This window comes from Bombina bombina, chromosome 9 (assembly GCF_027579735.1).
Source record: "Bombina bombina isolate aBomBom1 chromosome 9, aBomBom1.pri, whole genome shotgun sequence".
NCBI lineage: Eukaryota > Metazoa > Chordata > Amphibia > Anura > Bombinatoridae > Bombina > Bombina bombina.
The window spans coordinates 174,987,302-175,010,144 of record NC_069507.1 but is presented as its reverse complement, the minus strand read 5'-3'; the positions used below and the strand labels follow the sequence as shown (position 1 = coordinate 175,010,144).

The 22,843-nt window shown below is 37.6% G+C and overlaps 1 protein-coding gene across 3 annotated transcripts in view; it reads left to right on the top strand.

Moving 5' to 3' along the window:
- The first annotated feature begins 5,921 nt into the window (after positions 1 to 5,921).
- The window catches only part of LDB1 (LIM domain binding 1), a 490,040-nt gene continuing 473,118 nt past the window's right edge, over positions 5,922 to 22,843 (top strand). Inside the window, exon 1 of one of the 3 annotated variants that reach the window (XM_053692498.1) lies at positions 5,922 to 6,131. In XM_053692498.1, the coding sequence (XP_053548473.1) occupies positions 6,107 to 6,131 (25 nt within the window). In that variant the 5' untranslated portion in view covers positions 5,922 to 6,106. The remainder of the gene's footprint in view (positions 6,132 to 22,843) is intronic. The other 2 variants (XM_053692496.1, XM_053692494.1) reach the window with 2 other exon arrangements.

Below are 22,843 nucleotides of genomic sequence, written 5' to 3'. Positions count from 1 at the left end.
TATTATGATTTTTTTTAATGTATGTTCTTTTTAAATAATGAAAACTTTCATTTTGATATCCATGTCCCTTTAATTGCAACAGCTTTGTATTATTATTGCAAAGTCTTTTGTGACTTCAATAGAAAGCACAGGGAGACACTGTTAATTGTGTGCTGCTTAGCTATTTTGAATGTATCCCCTCTAATTTAACAGTGTGTTGAGCTGTAATTCATAACGACAGGGCTACAGTTAGTTTGCGGATCACTTGCACATTAATTGTAATCGAGCCAGGGCATATTAAAATGAATATTCCATTATTAATATCGTTTTTTTCAAATTGTTATAAGTCTATTGCGTTCTTAATCACAAGTGAAGGACAGAAAAACTATGGGTATATAAAATTTGCTTTGTTATGTCAATATTTTATTGAATAGTAATTAGCATTTAAAGGGATATTCTAAGGTAAAAATGATATGCTCTCGTTGAAAAGAGTATGTTATTTTTCATGACTGATCCTAAGTAACTTTGTGGGGAGTAAAATCCTGTTTGTGAGCTGCAAATACTGCAGCTCATGAGCACGAAACTTTCAATCATTAGTGGGCTCACAGGTGGTTTCCAAGCAGGACTTTACATATGTGTTTAACACATTTACAAGGGTTAAAACAGTTATGCCTAGTTTACATAGTTGTTGATAATTGCCAGTTGTAAAATATAAAAATTCATACTTCACAAAATCCCTCATCAGCGTTGGTTTAACGCACAATTTACATGCCTCAGCATTCCATTTTACAAATGCATGTAAAACTAGGCAGGTAGTAATTGTAATCCATTTAGGTTTACGTTTAAAGGGACAGTCTGGTCAAAATTAAACTTTCATGATTCAGATAGGACTTGCAACTTTAAAAAAACTTTTCAATTTACTTTTATTATCAAATTTACATTGTTCTCCTCTTATTCTTTGTTAAAAGCTAAACCTGGGTAGGCTCAAACTTATTTCTAAAAGTCTGCCTCTTATCTCAGTTTTGATCATTTTTCCCAATTAAGCAGTGCTATTTCATGTGTGTCATCTAGATAACGTGCTCACTATTATGAGTCAACACTGATTGGCTAAAATACAAGTCTCTCAAAAGAACTCAGATAAGGGGCAGTTTGCAGGGGCTTAGATACAAGGTGATCACAGATGTAAAAAGTGTATTAATATAACTGTGTTGGTTATGCAAAACTGGAGAATAGGTAATAAATGGATTATCTATCTTTTTAAACAATAACAATTTTCAAGTAGCCTCTCCCTTTAATAGTAGACGACATGCAGTGTTTGAAGAAAAATGGCCACTTTTGCGAACATCAATACGAAAACTGTATATAAACTCTAATTTGCGCAGCCTTTAACTGTGGCCAACCCTTTGAGATAAACACAGGTTAAAAGTGAGGATTTAAAAGCTTTTTAGAATACCGTAAGATATGCAAATGCAGACTTCATGTGATGTAAATAAGTTTATTTGAAAGACATGTAAATGCATTATTAATATACCGGTATTTCATTTTGTAAATATATATTAAAAAATACTGTATTTGTGTCTTTGTCCATTTTGCATGATGTTCTATACTTTAATGTAGTGTAAAAAAATATTTAAAGTGTACATTAATGGGTAAATATCTAATTTTATTCAGCAATATATTATTATTTTTTTGCTAACATTTGCACATAATGGTCTCCATCCTTGTGCCTTATTGTCTACTTGTGTTAGAAGTCATTTTGGCTAAATTTCAGAAGCCGTTAAAGGAACATGAAACACAATTTTTTCTTCCATGATTCACATGCAATTTTAAACAACTTTACAGTTAACCTCTATTTTCAGTTTTGCTTCATTCTCTTGGTATCCTTTGTTGAAGGAACAGCAATGCACTTCTGGGAGCTAGCTAAACACATATGTAACCCAATAACTAGAGGCATATATGTGCAGCCACCAATCAGAAATTAGCTCCCAGCTCATGAGTCTACCTAGGTTTTCATTTCAACAAAGGATAGCAAGAAAAAGCAAATGAGATAATAGGAGTAAATTGTATAGTTGATTAAAATTGTATGCTCTATCTTAATCACAAAAGAAACATTTGGAGTTTCATGTCCCTTTTAACAACAATTTGTGCAGTGTAACATTGGTATAAAATGATCATTTATCGGTTCTTATTCATGTCAAAAGCAGCCATTAATACTAAACCGCTGCCAATATTTAGTAGTTGCTAAGCAAAAATCTGAGCTTTGTAAACTGCTGAAAGGTGTTAACTGTGAAAAAGGTAATTTAACGGCTGATGAAAATTCATTATTGGCAACTATGTAAACGTGCCCATACTCAGCTAGGGTCAGCTATGCAAAAATGGCAAGTTAGAACAAACTAAAGCATGTTACCACTCAATGCAGTAGAATTACATAATTAACAGGTGCATAATAAAAAGACAATGATTTAACACTTACTCTGAATTTCAAATAAGCAGTTGATTTTTTCTGACAAATTTATTTTTCTCTCTCATTTTCTGACCCCCTTTATCATGTAACAGACATCAGCCAATCACAGACTAGTATACTTATTCCCTGTGAGTTTGTGCTCATGCTCAGTATAATCTTGTTCTTCAGAAAGTGTGTATATAAAAAGACAGTGCAAAATTTGATAATAAAAGTAAATTTGGAAGTATCTTAAAACTGCTTATTCTATCTGAATCATACAAGTTTATTTTGACTTGAGTGTTCCTTTAAATATCCCTTTAATACAAAGGATATTTCAAGATATATACAAAACAGCATACAAAATACAGTACTAGAAAAGAAATCTTTTTTGACCTATGCAAAAAACTGTACTAATAATCAGGGGAAAGGGTCACTGAAGACCTTGTTTCTTGGAAGTTTCTACCTCTCCAAGTGGATGAGAGATTGCTACCCAAAACCATCTGATCGCAATCAAATTAGAGAGTATGGGAAGTGTGTTGGATATAACTCTTAAATCTGAAAATTAAAAATGATCCATTTACAATACAGCTTGAGAAAGCAGAAGGTGCGCCAAAGTTTTAGTGTATGCGCCTATAAGGTTGCTCCTGTTTGTGCATTTTAGCAATAAAAATATAGCATTCATAAAGCACCATGCAGATTTAACCCCTTAAGGACCAGCGACGTACCCTGTATGTCGCTGGCCTTTTTTGGGACTTGTTTGTTTTATAGTGCGGTCTTGCCACCAGCGTTGAGACTGCTCTATTCCACAAAGCCTGCTGGAGGGAGGGCATTAATAGCGTGTTCTTGCTAGACTTGTGCTATTATGCCCTGAACAAACCCTTAACGACCAGTGACATACAGGGTACATTGTGGTCATTAAGGGGTTAAAGCTAATGTAGATAAAAGAAGTATTATTAAAGGGACATTAAACACTTTGAGGTGGTAATGTAACATGATAAACTGTATATATAAGTAAAACTCTACAATATACTTTCATTATTTATTTTGCACAGCGAACATGGTTATTTCAATATACAGGTGGCCCTCGTTTTACAACGGTTCAATTTACACCGTTTCAGAATAACAACCTTTTTTTCCAGTCATCTGACTGCTATTGAAAAGCATTGAGAAGCAGTGCATTTATTAAAATAGCCAGTAGGTGGAGCTGTCCGCTTGTGTTGCAGCAGAACCAAGCAAGCTGAAATGAATCAGTTTAACCAGACCTGAGCTATCGAGCAGATTTCAAAGGAACAAGATCTTCTTGTCTATAATTCAGTGCAGATTGGAATGCATAGATAGAACTGTTTGCAGAAAAATGCAAGTGAAGTCTCTGTTGTGTGATTATTTTATTAGGTTTATAATACTGTTTAGCAAATATTTTTGTTAATTTAACTTATTTTAATTATATATTCTGTGTTGTGTGATTATTTTATTAGGTTTATAATGCTGTTTAGCATTTAAAGTCTTCATTTCAAAGCTTTAAAAATAATGTATTAGATGTTACTTATGACAATTTTCAGAGGGGCCTGGAATAATAGAATTAAATTGGAAAGTTGTTTAAAATTGTATGTTCTATCTGAATCATAAAATAAAATGGAGTTTACTATCATTGTTGGTTGTGCAAAGCTTGGGAATAAGTAGTAAAGGTGTTATCTATCTTTTTAAACAATAACAATTTTGGTGTTGACTGTCCCTTTAACAATACATTTTTCTTCCTGTGTGTTTTTGTGTGAATGGTTCAATTATGATTTTCATTGTGCACTTTAGTAATATATGCATCTCCTTCCCATACGAAATTGCAGTACCTTCCCATACGAAATTGCAGTATACGCTGCTTAGCGAGACACCGTTTTCAGGCCTTAAAGAATTAAACCAGGGAAGCAGAAGTGCTGGCGAGCGTTCTTAATCAATCTCGCCAGCCCAGAGACCTTTAGCTCTTCAGGCACTTTGTATTGGTTTAGTATTGGTTTAACTGTGTATACAGTGAGAATTAAGAGGATTATTTTAAGTAAATATAGAGAGATAAGCTAATGAGGTCTACTTTGATGGCAAACTCAGCATATTTGAGTGGGTTGTGGTTTCAATTAGCACAGCCAGTTATTTCATATACAAAAATGTAAGTGAGCAACTTATTTTACATTTTAAACTCTGCAGCTGGTATAACACTTCACTGATTTACAGTACACTGTCAATTTAAAGGGACATGAAACTTTCCACTGTACTTTTATTATCTAATTTGCTTTGTTCTCTTGGTAGATTTTGTTGAAAAGCATACCTAGGTAGGCTCAGGTGCAGCAATAAACTACTGGGACTCGGTGCTTGCTGCTGATTAATTCTTCTTATTGGCCCACTCAATATGTTGAGCTAGCTTCCAAAAGCGTGTTGCTGTTCCTTCGGCAAAGGATACCAAGAGAATGAAGCAAATTTGATAACAGAAGTAAATTGGAAAGTTGTTTAAAATGGTATGCTCTATCTGAATCATGAAAGAAAATTATAACTTTTAGGTAAACATTGTACTGTGTAGAGGATCCTTGTGTTGCTTATCAAGCATAAAAAAAATCTGTTTCTGAAAATATAAAGACAATATCCCTCATCTGCTGTCTTCAAATACACCCGTGATGATAAAAGTCACTGCTGCGTTGCATTTGCTGACCTTTCCTAGAGTCACTAATGACAGCTGAACAACACTTTGGGCATTTGGCGGATGATGAAAATAACTGACGTCATCGTTCTCCGCTGGGAGTAAATTCTAAAGAATGGATAAAGAAACCGTGTAGAAAAGAAAAACTTGCAACCTTAAATGGATTTTTTTTTTTAACAGACGTTTTTGTGACAGCAGCTCATGTAACTGAAATAACCACCATACTGTTGTCTGCTTTCTTCCAGATTAGCTCTCTCAGTCTTCAAGTGCCATTAAAATATACCTATGATTTTATTTTAAATAGAACTCTTCTGTCCCTACCACAGGTAGATGTTTTTGTTCAGCTGCTTTTATGTGCTTGTGACAAAAAGCAAGATTTTTTTTCCCACCTGTGCCATCTGAGGTGATGTGACAGTGACATGCTCCCTCTGTGTCTTGCTTTTTGTGCGTGTTCCCTGTCTGACAGGCTCTGTTACAACACAGTATGGAGCTTTAAAGCACTGTCTGATGCAGTATGCCTTGTCTCATTGTAGGACACACACATCCACTTCTTCCCCTCTTTGTCTCATCTATCTTATCCCTGTGTCCTCCACGATTTCTCTACAAACATGGCCTGGTTATCAAAGGGACAATCAGCATGTCAAAGATTTCTCCCTTTTTTATATCTGCGTCACATGCTTGTTATTCATTGCACCCTTTCTCCCTCACTTCCCTTTCTCTCTCCCTCTCTCTTTCACTCAGGTCACTTTGACAAGCTTTCTCTCCTCCCACTAGCATTGCAATTAGCATATTAATAAACCACAGCACTGCCAGCAGAGAGAGGGAGAGGGAGAGAGAGAGACACACGCACACATACACAGACAGAATAAAATTCCTTCTGCCTGCTTCCTTTGAGGCCCAATTTCTGCTATTTAGGGGGCTTATTTTTCACTCCGAGAATCCACAAGGGCATTTTATGCTGTGGGCACCCAGTACCTGCTCTGATCCAGACCAGGCATGTGAAGATGTCAGTGGGTTGCGCATGTCCTGGTAAGTGCTTCTTTATTTCTCCCCCCCCTCTCTTAATTAACGTGAAATCAATTAGCTAAATATAACGTCAGGATATTTTGGTGCAGGGAACTGGGCCTTTGTGCTTTGTTGACAACAAATCGATTTATGGTGTCATTTAAAATTGTAATCAAAACAATGTAACCTGCTTCTTCATCCAAAAGAAGGAAAAGAAACATTCCCAGAGTTCCTAAATGTGAGCCAATCAGAAGTGCCCCTGGACTTTTGACCTTAGGTCATGGTCAGTAGCCATTGGCTGATTATCAGGGCTTTAACAATAATTATTATATGATAGAGAATTAATCATTTGTTATTTTATCACGTTGGTTTAAGATGCAACATTCTCTGGCAGTTGATGGGTTAACCTTACTTGATCTTTAAATGCAATGATTTTGTAAATGTTCATGCACTTGTAAGAACCATAGCCTGTCTCATAAATCCCCCAGATGTTGCCCTGCTGCTGAATGATGGCTAATGAAGGTTGTTGCTATTTTTGCAGACTCTGAAAGACTCATTTTGAACCTGGTTTGAATGACATCCTTGTAGGTTTCTTGTAGGGTTCGTGATCTCTCTGATTCCTCATTAACCCTTCCATTACTGAAGTGACATGTGACTTTACAGCAGTAAAAGGGTGACCTATTATGCCAAAGGGACAAATACTGTAAAAGTGATATTTAAATTCTAATCTTTAGTGAACTATGGAGACACGTCTATCATATTCTTAAAAAAAACTGGGACATGTTTAAGATATATTATGATTGCATTAAACAACACAAACATTTAAAGGGCTGCATATAATTCCTTTAAAATTTAGTGCAATTACATTTTAGGGTGAATTTCAGGAACACAAATTTTATTACAAATCATGTCTAGATATATGCTGAAGTATCACTTTCATTATCACTAATGCACAAATGTACATTTTAAGGGTCATGTTTGAATGTTTTAACCTTTTATGAACTTTCACAAAGAAATAAGATTGTTTATACCCATGCACATTTGTTGATTGCAGTTCAAGAACACAGAGTCATAGCTTCTATAAAATATATTTTATTTGCTTTGCATAACAAATAAACTTTCCCTAAGGGGTAAAGCTTGATTGCCAATAACACCACTGGAATAGTCTTCAATTTTATAGTTGGAATAATGGGCTAAAAGTTAACTAGCTGTTCCGGCTTCTGAATAGATTTGCTGCCTATAGAAAATACTTTGCTAAAATGGGGTATTTAAAAATGTGTGTGTTTTTTACATCTCTGGTTTATTTTAAATAGCAGATGAAGCCGTTTTTAAAGATGAATTGGTCACATATTCTTAAACACACGCAGAAACCACACCATGCAATGCTTATTATTAAATATTTATGTAAATAGTTATTTTAATTTTGTTTACTCCATTATAGTAGATCGAGATTAAACAAACATCTACTGAATAATTTGCACTTGTCTTATTTATGAGCTATATTGTTAATATGAACTAAAACAATACAATTAGATTACATGTGTGTTTACTGCTCTAATTTATTGAGAATTGATTAGATTTGTGTTTGCTATTTCTGAAGATGTATGCACTGCAATAATCTGTTAAATTCTAACAAAGTGATGTAATGGGTCATTAAACTAAAAATAATCCTATTGTGCATAGGATTGTTTTTAAAATATTTTGCTCATAAAAGTTTAGTTTAGATGTGTACTAAATTAATATTGAGCTATTCAGACAGGACATGTTTATATATCTATCTCTATCTCTATCATCTATCTTTTCTTTTAGGAAAGATGTTGCACTCCAACAACACCTACAGCCCTATTGGAGTTCATGAACACACACTAAAAATAACTTTAAAGGGACAGTCAAAATTAGGAGTCAGAGCACACTACTTCAGATATCGCTTTTGCTTATTTCTCGTGGTATCCTTTTAGAAATAGTAATCCTAGGTGAGCTCAGGAGCGTGCACGTCTTTAGCCATCTGGCAGCTGTGTTTGCAACATGTTTTATAGCAATGTTATACATAGTTACACACACTGCTGCCATAGACTGCTTTAGACACGTGCACAAACCTAGGTTTACTCTAAATAAAGGATAGCAAGAGAACAAAACGCATTTGATGATGGAAGTAAATTGGAAAGTTGTTTAAAATTGCATGCTCTAAGTTTGATTTTGACTTTACTGTCCCTTGTATCTTTAAGTCCCTATTTTATACTGCAAGACATAAAATAGAATAAAATAGAGACTTAAAGGTCCATTTTGATGAATTAGTGCCCGGTTTTTAATAAACCTATTAAAACAAGGGCACTTTAATTCATCAAAATTGACATTTCACTGTTTTCTTCAAAAATGTACCTTTTTAATCCTAGCAGCCGCTCCAGCACTTCCTCCGCCCGTCGCAAGCCGTCTTCGCAGGTCCAAAATGACAAATCCGGCTTCCTCCAATCACAGCGTTGCATCAGGCCAAGATTCCCCCAGGGGGAAGCTGTGATTGGAGGAAGCCTGATTCGTCATTTCTGACGTCTGCATAGGCTTCCGGCGTTTGGGGGAATCACTGGAGCGGCATTCAGGATTAAAAGGTACGTTTTTGAAGAAAACAGTGAAATGTCAATTAGGTTTATTAAAAACCGGGCACTAATTCATCAAAATGGACCTTCACTTTAAAGATACAAGGGACAGTAAAGTCAAAATGCAATTTTAAACAGCTTTACAATTTACTTCTATTATCAAATGTCAGTCAAGAGTAATTTTTTGTTGTCTTTGGATTGTAGTCAAGGGGGCAAAATGCAGGATTTGAAAATGTATCACAGTATTCTTATTAAAATGGAGATACAAGTCAAGATCTAATGCACTGTAGCATGTTTCCCATCTGAATACTCTTTCGTTTGCAAGAAAATGTTTCAGTGAAAAGTTATATCCCATGTTTTGTGATAAAGTTTTCTATTATGAGGCTTACATGCACTTTCATCTTATACTTGGCCATGCTTGGAGTACCGGTGGCATCACGCATGGCCGCTACCATAGAAACTGGAGTTTGTGGGCATGTCAGGTGAGTGTGCACATAGCTGCTTACCTACGGTAGGGTAGCCGCATGCTTTTCTCATAAGCATTAATGCAAAAAAGAAATATATTACAAAAATGTTAGAATCCCATTTACTCCATATTTCAAACTAGACTTTTTCTGAACTTTTAAATAACAATATTGAGATGCAGTTCAGTATCCTGCTTTTTTTTTTACTGCCCTAACTACATTCGTTGGACAACAAAAAGTTGTACAAATATAGTATTTGTAGGTCACCACTTCTCTAGGGGTTTGTGGCAAATACATAAAATGATCTTTTGAATAGCAGATGTTTTTGGAACGATATCAGAGTTACACAGTGTTCCCTGTGTTTGCTATTTATAAGCTATTATTTTCATATTTGTAAAGTTTGTCATTGTGCTTGATTGATTGTTAAGCAATGATTTTTTTTCTCTTTTTATTTCACTTCTAAAAAATAGATCTTTCTTTTACCTGCAATTCTTGTGGCTGTTTAGTCCAATGAACATTCAGTTGTATAAGCAATAACTCTGGTCAAGCATATTTTGGTCCATGTATGAATGGTGGTAAGGGAATAATAAAACAATACATTGTGGCTGTTAGCCTTAGTCGTTAGGAAAATATTTATTGTAGAAATTGCTTAAAGGGACAGTCAACACCAGATTTTTTTTTGTTTTAAAAGATAATCCCTTTATTACCCATTCCCCAGTTTTGCATAACCAATACGGTTATAAAAATACACATTTTACCTCTGTAATTACCTTGTATCTAAGCCTCTGCAAACTGCCCACTTATTTCAGTTCTTTTGACAGACTTGCATTTTAGCCAATCAGTGCTGACTCCTAGGTAACTTCACAGGCATGAGCATAATGTTATCTATATGACACATGACCTAACTCCCTCTATTGGTGAAAAACTGTCAAAATGCATTAACATAAAAGGTAGCCTTCAAGGTCTAAGAAATTAGCATATTAGCCTATATAGGTTTTAGCTTTCAACTAAGAATACCAAGAGAACAAAGCAAAATTGGTTTGCTTAAAGTTACATGCCCTATTTGAACCATGGAAGTTTATTTTGGACTTGACTGTCCCTTTAAACGAATGCTGTCATCCCTTAAAAGTCCACTAAATACAGTAAAATTACATAATTAGCCATCAGCCAATCACAGACTAGTATACATATGCTTGTGCACATGCTCAGTAGGAGCTGGTGCCTAAGAAAGTGTGTATATAAAAAGAATGTGCAAAATTCGATAATAGAAGTAAATTGGAAAGTCTCTTGAATTTGCATGCTCTATCTGAATCATGGATGTCCCTTTAATCAGTTAGTTTTTTTTTTTTTTTTTTTATAGAGTAAAAATCACTGCAAATACTCATCAACTAAAGACGGCTTAAAAAACATAAATCAAAAATAGTTTTTTTTTTTTTTTTGTGTAATTCAGATCAAGCATATAATAAAAAAAACAAACACACTTTCCAGTTTACTTCTATTATCAAATTTGCTTTGTTGTTTTTTCTTTATTAAAGAGATACCCAGGTAGGTAGTGTGCATAGGTCTGGGGCACTGCTTGGCAGGAAATAAGTCATCTAGTAATCTTACAAAGTTGTTTAAAATTTCTTGCGCTGTCCAAATCATGAAATAAAATTTTGGGTTTCATGTCCCTTTAATCTACGTGTCAAAATAAAAGATCTGTGGCTACCCTTAGATCCATATATCTAGAAGAAGTCAGGACTTTATCCTACTCCAAACCTCATCTTAGTATGTTCTTTTGATGCCAATGTGTCCTGATAATGAGAGCCAACTCGAGTGTTAGAATGTTGTACAAGGTTTGTCTATACCACTGGTTTTCAAACCTGTCCTCAACCCTCCCTAACAGGCCAGATTTTAAGGATATCTGAACTGGAGCACAGGTGAAATAATCATCTGATTAGTAAACATGGTTATTTTACCTGCTCTCATCCAAGGTAATCCTGAAAATCTGGACTGTTGGGGAGGCCTGAGGACAGGTTTAAAAACCAGTAGTCTATACAGATCCTTTCTATCACTGGGGTTTCACATTTGATAATATTTCAATCTGTTAGAAAACCCAATGAAAATGCACTTATTATTAGCACAAGATTTGCAACAATTTGTGGCACAATGACCCCCCTAATCCGGGGATGGCAATACTATGGCATTAGTGCCTAAAGTGGCACACAAAACAAACTCAGAGCTACTGCTTGCTTTTACTGGCTCTATTTGTAAAGGGATACTAAACCCAAATATTTTTTTTATCATGATTCAGATAGCGCAGGCAACTCTGCTATTTACTCCTATTATCAATTTTTCTTCATTCTCTTGCTATCTTTATTTAAAAATCAGGAATGTTAAAGGGACACTGAACCCAATTTTTTTCTTTCATGTTTCAGCTAGAGCATGCAATTTTAAGTGACTTTCTAATTTACTCCTATTAGCAAATTTTCTTCATTCTCTTGGTATCTTTATTTGAAATGCATGAATGTAAGTTTAGATGCCGGCCCATTTTTGGTGAACAACCTGGGTTGTTCTTGCTGATTGGTGGATAAATGTATCCACCAATGAACAAGTGCTTTCCATGGTACTGAACCAAACAAATAGCTTAGATGCCTTATTTTTCAAATAAAGATAGCAAGAGAACAAAGAATATTTGATAATAGGAGTAAATTAGAAAGTTGCTTAAAATTGCATGCTCTATCTGCATCATGAAAGAAAAAATTTGGGTTCAGTTTCCCTTTAAGCTTAGGAGCCAGCCCATTTTTGGTTCAGCACCTGGGTAGCGCTTGCTTATTGGTGGCTACATTTAACCACCAATAATCAAGCGTAACCCAGGTACTGAACAAAAAATGGGCCGGCTCCTAAGCTTTACATTCCTGCTTATTAAATAAAGATAGCAAGAGAACAAAGAAAAATTGATAATAGGAGTAAATTATCATAAAGACAATACAATAACACCTACTCTGAATTTCACATAAGCAGATTTTTATTTTTTTTTCTTTCATTTTATTGTTGCTATTTTCCGGGCCCACTGTATCATGTGACAGACATCAGCCAATCACAGACTAGTAGGATCTTGTTCCCCAAAAAGTGTGAATATAAAGACTGCAAAATCTGATAATGGAAGTAAATTGGAAAGTGTCTTAAAACTGCATGTTTATGTCTGAATTTGAGTGTCCCTTTAAGTGCAAAGTGTGTGCATTACAGATTTAATGTAGCTATAAATTAATGTTATAGCTGCAAGATTAACAGTCAAAAACTTTTAAAATCACCCCAGCTGCCCCCTAAGCTGTACATTATTATTTATTTATTCTCAAAATCGGCAATGGATGATACAGCCAGTTAGACGGCAAGAGTTTGCGCCATTGGAACGGGATGGGAAGCAACTCTCTTCTGCGCTGGAGAGCCCACTGCCCTCTAAAAACAAACAAACCCTGTAGCCTTGGAAGTGGTAAAATGAGCCTTCAAGGGGATATTTTCTGAGATTTTTTTTTTTTTTTGCAGCAACAATGTTAAAGGGCTATAAGAGTCAAAACATTACATGCTTTAAGTCACTAGAAACTCTGCACTACTATGTGTTTAACCACCGCAATGGTGTTAAAGACACAGTAGAAGCACTGATCGGGACCCACAGAGCACTGTGGTTATGAGCGGAATCCGACCCTGATCCAATCAGAAGTGTTAGTTACTCATTTGAGTGACACAACTAACACTGCTTATATGATCGATGGCGGTTTCTGCTCGGGACCAGCAGTGCTCTGCAGGTCACTACTAGATGCAGTTCACTCCCGAATCCGGAAGTAGGAGATTATTTTTGGTATTCGGTTCATTTCGGAGCCGAATATCCCCTTGTGCAAAACCAGATCTTAATGTATTTCACTTGCAGAAGAGGATTTTCGGCTCCGAAAAGAGCCGAATATGGAAAATAACCTCTTACTTCTGCATTCAGTAGTGAAGGAAACTGCTAAATGCTCACATCTATTAACTACACAGTAGCGCAGGGTCTCTAGTCTTTTTATTAAATAAAAAGAGAAACATATAACTCAAATCACACGTTTAAACTATGAAACCTACACATAAATATAATCATCAGAATGTTCATTTATGATTGCTGCAAGTGTTTTGATATTTAAACTGATTAATTAGACAATCAAAGTGATAAGTTATTTAATATAAACACATTTTCATCAATATTATCTGCCTTATTCTAATTTCACTTTACCCTCCTTGTATCTTTTGCTTCCTTGATGGTCTGTTTAAACCAAGGAGAAATTCCACTTGGCAGACCTTTTATAGTCCTGTTTTTTTATTTCGGCTTAGAAAACAAAGTAAGAAATAACCAAAGCTGCCATTTAAAGGGGCAGTAAACTCAAGGAAAATCTCACCATATTTAATATGAAGCCATCATTTTAATTAAATATGTTATTAAATTAATTAAAAATGATTTTGCTCTGTGTATTTTGACCTGGCTGCCCACAACCCCGGTATATATTTTTAAATTTATTTACATATTTAAATGTTGGTCAATAATAATAATTGGTGCCTGCTGTGCACGCGTGCTTGCATACCTCATCATTCCTGGCGTTCCCTTGTTTATCTCTTGCGCATGCACAACATTTTACTTGCACGGCGCGATACAGGGAAAACAATGAATGCAAAAGTAGAGGTGGCAGATAATGGGATTCCTGAGTATCTTTGACAGTGGGCTGCACAATCTTGTTAAAAATATTTCCCAATGAATGTGCGGCTTAGGGGGGGTGGGAGAAGTATCGATCCCTAACGGTTCTATGACTATATGTTAGTAAAATGTAGATATAAAATTGTTTTCAATAATAAATTAAATAAAAAATCCAGTGTATTTTTATTACCAAACTGTCGCTTTTCTCTTGACATCCTTTGTTGAAACTTAGCTCCTTCCATTAGAGAATACTAAAGTAGGCTCAACACTATATGGCAGTAGTGTTTGCAAAATTTGTTAAAGAGCTCAGTAACGTGCACACTCCTGAGCTTACCTCGGTATACTCACATAGAAAGGAGGCGTGCTTCAATAGAGAGAGGTACATTTGATAGTGGAAATAAGAGACTTTTTAAAAAAAATAAATTTATGATACGTTCTTTCCTGAATCATGTACATTTTATTCTGATTACTGTGCCCCTTGAAGACATAAAGCCCCTTAAAAATGTCCCAAAAAAACATCAAAACTTTCTTAGCAAAGTAAGACAACTCCCATGACCCCTATAGGACAGTATATTAGAATTGTACAGTTTAGATTTCTCCAACATAGGTGTGTCCGGTCCACGGCGTCATCCTTACTTGTGGGATATTCTCTTCCCCAACAGGAAATGGCAAAGAGCCCAGCAAAGCTGGTCACATGATCCCTCCTAGGCTCCGCCTACCCCAGTCATTCTCTTTGCCGTTGTACAGGCAACATCTCCACGGAGATGGCTTAGAGTTTTTTTAGTGTTTAACTGTAGTTTTTATTATTCAATCAAGAGTTTGTTATTTTAAAATAGTGCTGGTATGTACTATTTACTCAGAAACAGAAAAGAGATGAAGATTTCTGTTTGTATGAGGAAAATGATTTTAGCACCGTAACTAAAATCCATGGCTGTTCCACACAGGACTGTTGAGAGCAATTAACTTCAGTTGGGGGAACAGTGTGCAGTCTCTTACTGCTTGAGGTATGACACATTCTAACAAGACGATGTAATGCTGGAAGCTGTCATTTTCCCTATGGGATCCGGTAAGCCATGTTTATTAAGATAGTAAATAAGGGCTTCACAAGGGCTTATTAAGACTGTAGACTTTTTCTGGGCTAAATCGATTCATTATTAACACATATTTAGCCTTGAGGAATCATTTATTCTGGGTATTTTGATATGATTATATCGGCAGGCACTGTTTTAGACACCTTATTCTTTAGGGGCTTTCCCTAATCATAGTCAGAGCCTCATTTTCGCGCCGGTATGGCGCACTTGTTTTTGAGGACAGCATGGCATGCAGCTGCATGTGTGTGGAGCTCTGATACATAGAAAAGTCTTTCTGAAGGCATCATTTGGTATCGTATTCCCCTTTGGGCTTGGTTGGGTCTCAGCAAAGCAGATTCCAGGGACTGTTAAGGGGTTAAATATAAAAACGGCTCCGGTTCCGTTATTTTAAGGGTTAAAGCTTCCAAATTTGGTGTGCAATACTTTTAAGGCTTTAAGACACTGTGGTGAAATTTTGGTGAATTTTGAACAATTCCTTCATACTTTTTCGCAATTGCAGTAATAAAGTGTGTTTAGTTTAAAATTTAAAGTGACAGTAACGGTTTTATTTTAAAACGTTTTTTGTGCTTTGTTATCAAGTTTATGCCTATTTAACATGTCTGAACTCCCAGATAGATTGTGTTCTGACTGTGGGGAAACCAAGGTTCCTTCTCATTTAACTATATGTATTTTATGTCATAAAAAAATTTAGTAAAAATGATGCCCAAGATGATTCCTCAAGTGAGGGGAGTAAGCATGGTACTGCATCATCCCCTCCTTCGTCTACACCAGTCTTGCCCATACAGGAGGCCCCTAGTACATCTAGTGCGCCAATACTCCTTACTATGCAACATTTAACGTCTGTAATGGATAATTCTATCAAAAACATTTTAGCCAATATGCCCACTTATCAGCGAAAGCGCGACTGCTCTGTTTTAGAAAATTCTGTAGAGCATGAGAACGCTGATGATATGGTTTCTGAAGGGCCCCTACACCAGTCTGAGGGGGCCAGGGAGGTTTTGTCTGAGGGAGAAATTTCAGATTCAGGAAACATTTCTCAACAAGCTGAACCTGATGTGATTACTTTTAAATTTAAGTTGGAACATCTCCGCGCTCTGCTTAAGGAGGTGTTATCCAATTTGGATGATTGTGATTATCTGGTCATTCCAGAACCACTATGTAAAATGGAAAAGTTCTTAGAGGCCCCGGGGCCCCCCGAAGCTTTTCCTATATCCAAGCGGGTGGCGTACATTGTTAGTAAAGAATGGGACAGGCCCGGTATACCTTTAGTACCTCCCCCCATATTTATAAAATTGTTTTCCTATAGTCGACCCCAGAAAGGACTGATGGCAGACAGTCCCCAAGGTCGAGGGGGCGGTTTCTACTCTACACAAGCGCGCCACTATACCCATAGAAGATAGTTGTGCTTTCCAAGATCCTATGGATAAAAAATTAGAAGGTCTGCTAAAGATGTTTGTTCAGCAAGGTTCCCTTCTACAACCAATTGCATGCATTGTCCCTGTCACTGCAGCCGCGTGTTTCTAGTTTGATGAGCTAGGAAAGGCGATTATTAGTAATTCTTCTTCTTATGAGGAGATTATGGACAGAATTCGTGCTCTTAAATTGGCTAATTCTTTCACCCTAGACGCCACCTTGCAATTGGCTAGGTTAGCGGCGAAAAAATTCTGGGTTTGCTATTGTGGCGCAGAGCGCTTTGGTTAAAATCTTGGGCAGCGGATGCGTCTTCCAAGAACAAATTGCTTGACATTCCTTTCAAGGGGAAAACACTCTTTGGCCCTGACTTGAAAGAGATTATCTCTGATATCACTGGGGGCAAGGGCCACGCCCTTCCTCAGGATAGGTCTTTTCAAGACCAAAAAATAAACCTAAGTTTCGTCCCTTTCGCAGAAACGGATCAGCCCCAAGGGCTACGTCCTCTAAGCAGGAAGGTAATACTTCTCAAGCCAATCCAGCCTGGAGACCTAGGCAAGGCTGGAACAAAGGAAAGCAGGCCAGGAAACCTGCCACTGCTACCAAGACAGCATGAAATGCGGGCCCCCGATCCGGGACCGGATCTGGTGGGGGGCAGACTCTCTCTCTTCGCTCAGGCTTGGGCAAGAGATGTTCTGGATCCTTGGGCGCTAGAAATAGTCTCCCAAGGTTATCTTCTGGAGTTCTAGGGGCTTCCTCCAAGGGGGAGGTTCCACAGGTCTCAGTTGTCTTCAGACCACATAAGAAGACAGGCATTCTTACATTGGGTAGAAGACCTGCTAAAAATGGGAGTGATTCATCCTGTTCCATTAGGAGAACAAGGGATGGGGTTCTACTCCAATCTGTTCATAGTTCCCAAAAAAGAGGGAACGTTCAGACCAATCTTAGATCTCTAGATCTTGAACAAGTTCTCAAGGTTCCATCGTTCAAGATGGAAACCATTCGAACACTTCTTCCTTCCATCCAGGAAGGTCAATTCATGACCAAGGTGGATTTCAAGGATGCGTATCTACATATTCCTATCCACAAGGAACATCATCGGTTCCTAAGGTTCGCATTCCTGGACAAGCATTTCCAGTTCGTGGCGTTTTCTTTCGGATTAGCCACTGCTCCTAGGATTTTCTCATAGGTACTAGGGTCCCTTCTGGCGGTGCTAAGACCAAGGGGCATTGCTGTAGTACCTTACTTGGACGACATTCTGATTCGAGCGTCGTCCCTTCCTCAAGTAAAGGCTCACACGGACATTGTCCTGGCCTTTCTCAGATCTCACGGATGGAAAGTGAACGTGGAAAAGAGTTCTCTATCTCCGTCAACGAGGGTTCCCTTCTTGGGAACTATAATAGACTCCTTAGAAATGAGGATTTTTCTGACAGAAGCCAGAAAAACAAACCTTCTAGACTCTTGTCGGATACTTCATTCCGTTCCTCTTCCTTCCATAGCGCAGTGCATGGAAGTGATAGGTTTGATGGTAGCGGCAATGGACATAGTTCCTTTTGTGCGCATTCATCTAAGACCATTACAACTGTTCATGCTCAGTCAGTGGAATGGGGACTATTCAGACTTGTCTCCGAAGATACAAGTAAATCAGAGGACCAGAGACTCATTCCGTTGGTGGCTGTCCCTGGACAACCTGTCACAAGGGATGACCTTCCGCAGACCAGAGTGGGTCATTGTCACGACCGACGCCAGTCTGATGGGCTGGGGCGCGGTCTGGGGATCCCTGAAAGCTCAGGGTCTTTGGTCTCGGGTAGAATCTCTTCTACCGATAAATATTCTGGAACTGAGAGCGATATTCAATGCTCTCAAAGCTTGGCCTCAGCTAGCGAGGGCCAAGTTCATACATCAACCATCAGGGGGGAACAAGGAGTTCCCTAACGATGGAAGAAGTGACCAAAATCATTCTATGGGCGGAGTCTCACTCCTGCCACCTGTCTGCTATCCACATCCCAGGAGTGGAAAATTGGGAAGCGGATTTTCTGAGTCGTCAGACATTGCATCCGGGGGAGTGGGAACTCCATCCGGAAATCTTTGCCCAAGTCACTCAACCGTGGGGCATTCCAGACATGGATCTGATGGCCTCTCGTCAGAACTTCAGAGTTCCTTACTACGGGTACAGATCCAGGGATCCCAAGGCGGCTCTAGTGGATGCACTAGTAGCACCTTGGACCTTCAAACTAGCTTATGTGTTCCCGCCGTTTCCTCTCATCCCCAGGCTGGTAGCCAGGATCAATCAGGAGAGGGCGTCGGTGATTTTGATAGCTCCTGCGTGGCCACGCAGGACTTGGTATGCAGATCTGGTGAATATGTCATCGGCTCCACCATGGAAGCTACCTTTGAGAGACCTTCTTGTTCTAGGTCCGTTCGACCCACTCCAGCTGACTGCTTGGAGATTGAACGCTTGATCTTATCAAAGCGAGGGTTCTCAGATTCTGTTATTAATACTCTTGTTCAGGCCTGAAAGCCTGTAACCAGAAAAATTACCACATAATTTGGTATATCTGTTGGTGTGAATCTGCAGGATTCCCTTGGGACAAGGTTAAGATTCCTAAGAGTCTATCCTTCCTTCGAGAAGGATTGGAAAAAGGATTATCTGCAAGTTCCTTGATGGGACAGATTTCTGCCTTGTCTGTGTTACTTCACAAAAAGCTGGCAGCTGTGCCAGATGTTCTAGCCTTTGTTCAGGCTCTGGTTAGAATCAAGCCTGTTTACAAAATTTTGACTCCTCCTTGGAGTCTCAACCTAGTTCTTTCAGTTCTTCAGGGGGTTCCGTTTGAACCCTTACATTCCGTTGATATTAAGTTATTATCTTGGAAAGTTTTGTTTTTGGTTGCAATTTCTTCTGCTAGAAGAGTTTCAGAATTATCTGCTCTGCAGTGTTCTTCTCCTTATCTGGTGTTCCATGCAGATAAGGTGGTTTTGCGTACTAAACCTGGTTTTCTTCCAAAAGTTGTTTCTAACAGAAACATTAACCAGGAGATAGTTGTGCCTTCTTTGTGTCCTAATCCAGTTTCAAAGAAGGAACGTTTGTTGCACAATTTGGATGTAGTTCGTGCTCTCAAATTTTACTTAGCAGCTACTAAGGATTTCAGACAAACTTGTCTTTGTTTGTTGTTTATTCTGGTAAACGGAGAGGTCAAAAAGCAACTTCTACCTCTCTCTCCTTCTGGATTAAAAGCATTATCCGATTGGCTTATGAGACTGCCGGACGGCAGCCTCCTGAAAGAATCACAGCTCACTCCACTAGGGCTGTGACTTCCACATGGGCCTTCAAGAACGAGGCTTCTGTTGATCAGATATGTAAGGCAGCGACTTGGTCTTCACTGCACACTTTTTCTAAATTTTACAAATTTGATACTTTTGCTTCTTCTGAGGCTATTTTTGGGAGAAAGGTTTTGCAAGCCGTGGTGCCTTCCATTTAGGTGACCTGATTTGCTCCCTCCCTTCATCCGTGTCCTAAAGCTTTGGTATTGGTTCCCACAAGTAAGGATGACGCCGTGGACCGGACACACCTATGTTGGAGAAAACAGAATTTATGTTTACCTGATAAATTACTTTCTCCAACGGTGTGTCCGGTCCACGGCCCGCCCTGGTTTTTTTAATCAGGTCTGATAATTTATTTTCTTTAACTACAGTCACCACGGTAACATGTGGTTTCTCCTATGCAAATATTCCTCCTTAACGTCGGTCGAATGACTGGGGTAGGCGGAGCCTAGGAGGGATCATGTGACCAGCTTTGCTGGGCTCTTTGCCATTTCCTGTTGGGGAAGAGAATATCCCACAAGTAAGGATGACGCCGTGGACCGGACACACCGTTGGAGAAAGTAATTTATCAGGTAAACATAAATTCTGTTTTCTGTTTTTTGAGAGGAGTCTACATAACCTACTCCTGACCTAAAATGCTCCAAAATGTATCCTTAAATGTTATTAAAGGGACAGTCTACACCAGAATTTGTATTGTTTAAAAAGATAGATAATCCCTTTATTACCCATTCCCTAGTTTTGCACAACCAACACCGTTTTATTAATATACATTTTACCTCTGTGATTACTGTAGCAGAGAGGCAGTAGGATCTGTAATATATTTTGGGTAGGCAGAGACAAGCAAGTAACTACTCTTGGTAATTGTTGCAGAGAGGTAGTAGGATCTGTAATATCTTTTTGGTAAGCAGAGACAAGCAAGTAACTACTCTTGGTAATTGTAATAATAACCCCTTTCCACCAAGAACTAGATGACACAAAGCTTGGGAGTCAACAACAACTAAATCTTCAACAGAAAAAACAAACACTTTTTAAAAACAGTTTCCCCTTGTATCTAAGCCTCTGCAAACGGTCTCCTTATTTCAGTTGATAGACATCCATTTTAGCCAATCAGAGCGGGCTTACCTGAACTCCACGTGCGTGAGCACAGTGTTATCTATATGACACACATGAACTAACACCCTCTAGTGGTGAAAAACTGTCAAAATGCCCTGAGAGAAGAGGCTGCCTTCAAGGGCTTAGAAATTAGCATAGGAACCTCCTAGGTTTAGCTTTCAACTAAGAATACCAAAAGAACAAAGCAAAATTGGTCATAAAAGTAAACTGGAAAATTGTCTAAAATTATAAGCCCTATCTGAATCATGAAAGTTTATTTTGGACTAGACTGTCCCTTTAACGTGTTTTACTCAATATATATACTTTTTTTTTTTTTTTTTTTTAAATAATAATAAAAATGTTCATTCAATTCTATGTAAAATGACAATTTAGGAAAGGACAGTGACCCAATAAAAAGCAGCAGTCGCACAGCACTGTGGCTCCAGACCTGTACTTTAACTATGTGTTTAATCCATATGCGGGTTTTAAAACATAGCTTTGTTGCTAGTAATAGAAATGGCATGCTGTAACAAATTAGAGCATGTCATTTTTGCAAAATAATGTCCCTTTAAGGAACATAAAATGTTGGATTCCAATATTTCATAATATCTACTGAAATAATTAAATTATCGGTATAACTAAAATAGAATACTGTATCTAGTTGTTAGGCATTTTACTATGTAATATCTAATATTGAAATAAAATAAAAATGTCAGTTTAATGTACCTTTGTGTTGATGTGTTGCATTATGAGCTCCAGTATTCTAGTTAGACAATAAACCTATTTAAAATACGGTTGTTGCCCTCTCTTTTCTTTTTTTAGTTATAGCGCTGTGTTGTGTATATCAAATACTCCTTTATCTGGCTAAATGATAAGTCTAACTTAGCTGTTGACATCCCATAATCCCTAGAGGGACTCGCAGTGCTCTGTTCTGCTGTGAGACTGTAATACTCCAAACAGCACTGGGACCTACACTAGATACAGAACAAATATAAGCTGCGGCACAACAGCAGATGCGTTTAATAAAAAAAAATCACCAACTTGCATATAATTCTGTGTGTTTTGGGTACAATGCACTCAAGAGCAGCAAGACTAAATTTTGTTTAGTAGTTTATATGAGCAGCTTTTTGCTGTAACACATTCCAAAATATGTAATTTGTAATTTATTGTAATTAGTTGTGTTAAATAGATCTAGCTGTGGTGTTTACGTCTAGTTGTGAGTAAATTAAAGGGACACTGAACCCAAATTTTTTTCTTTTGTGATTCAGAGCATGACATTTTAAGCAACTTTCCAATTTTCTCCTATTATCAAATTTTCCTCATTCTCTTGGTATCTTTATTTGAAATGCAAGAATGTAAGTTTATATGCCGGCCCATTTTTGGTGAACAACCTGGGTTGTCCTTGCTGATTGGTGGATAAATTCATCCACCAATAAAAAAGTGCTGTCCAGAGTTCTGAACCCCCCAAAAAAGCTTAGATGCCTTCTTTTTCAAATAAAGATAGCAAGAGAACGAAGAAAAATTGATAATCGGAGTAAATGATAAAGTTGCTTAAAATTGCATGCTCTTTCTGAATCACGAAAGAAAAAAAATTGAGTTCAGTGTCCCTTTAAGTACTGTATACCCTAGTTTACCAACTTGGGGTACATTAAAGGGATATGTATCCCAAATGTGTTCTTTCATGATTCAGATAAGTATGTGTTTTAAGCAACTTTCTAATTTACTCCTATTATCACTTTGTCTTCGTTCTCTTGGTATCTTTATTTGAAAAGCAAGTATGTAAGCTTAGGAGGCGGCCCATTTTTTTGGTTCAGCACCTGGGTAGCGATTGGTGGCTAAACATGTCCAATCAAAATAGAACAGTAGTTCCTATATTCAATTCAATCAGTTTATTGAAGAGACAGGTATACAGGTAGCAACGTTTTAGGGACACACATGCATGATTAAGGGGTGTGTCCTCGAAACGTTGCTACCTGTATACCTGACTCTTCAATAAACTGATTGAATTAAGGAGCTGCTGTTCTATTTTGATTGGATTTGTATTGGAGGAGTTGACCAGTGGCTCCTC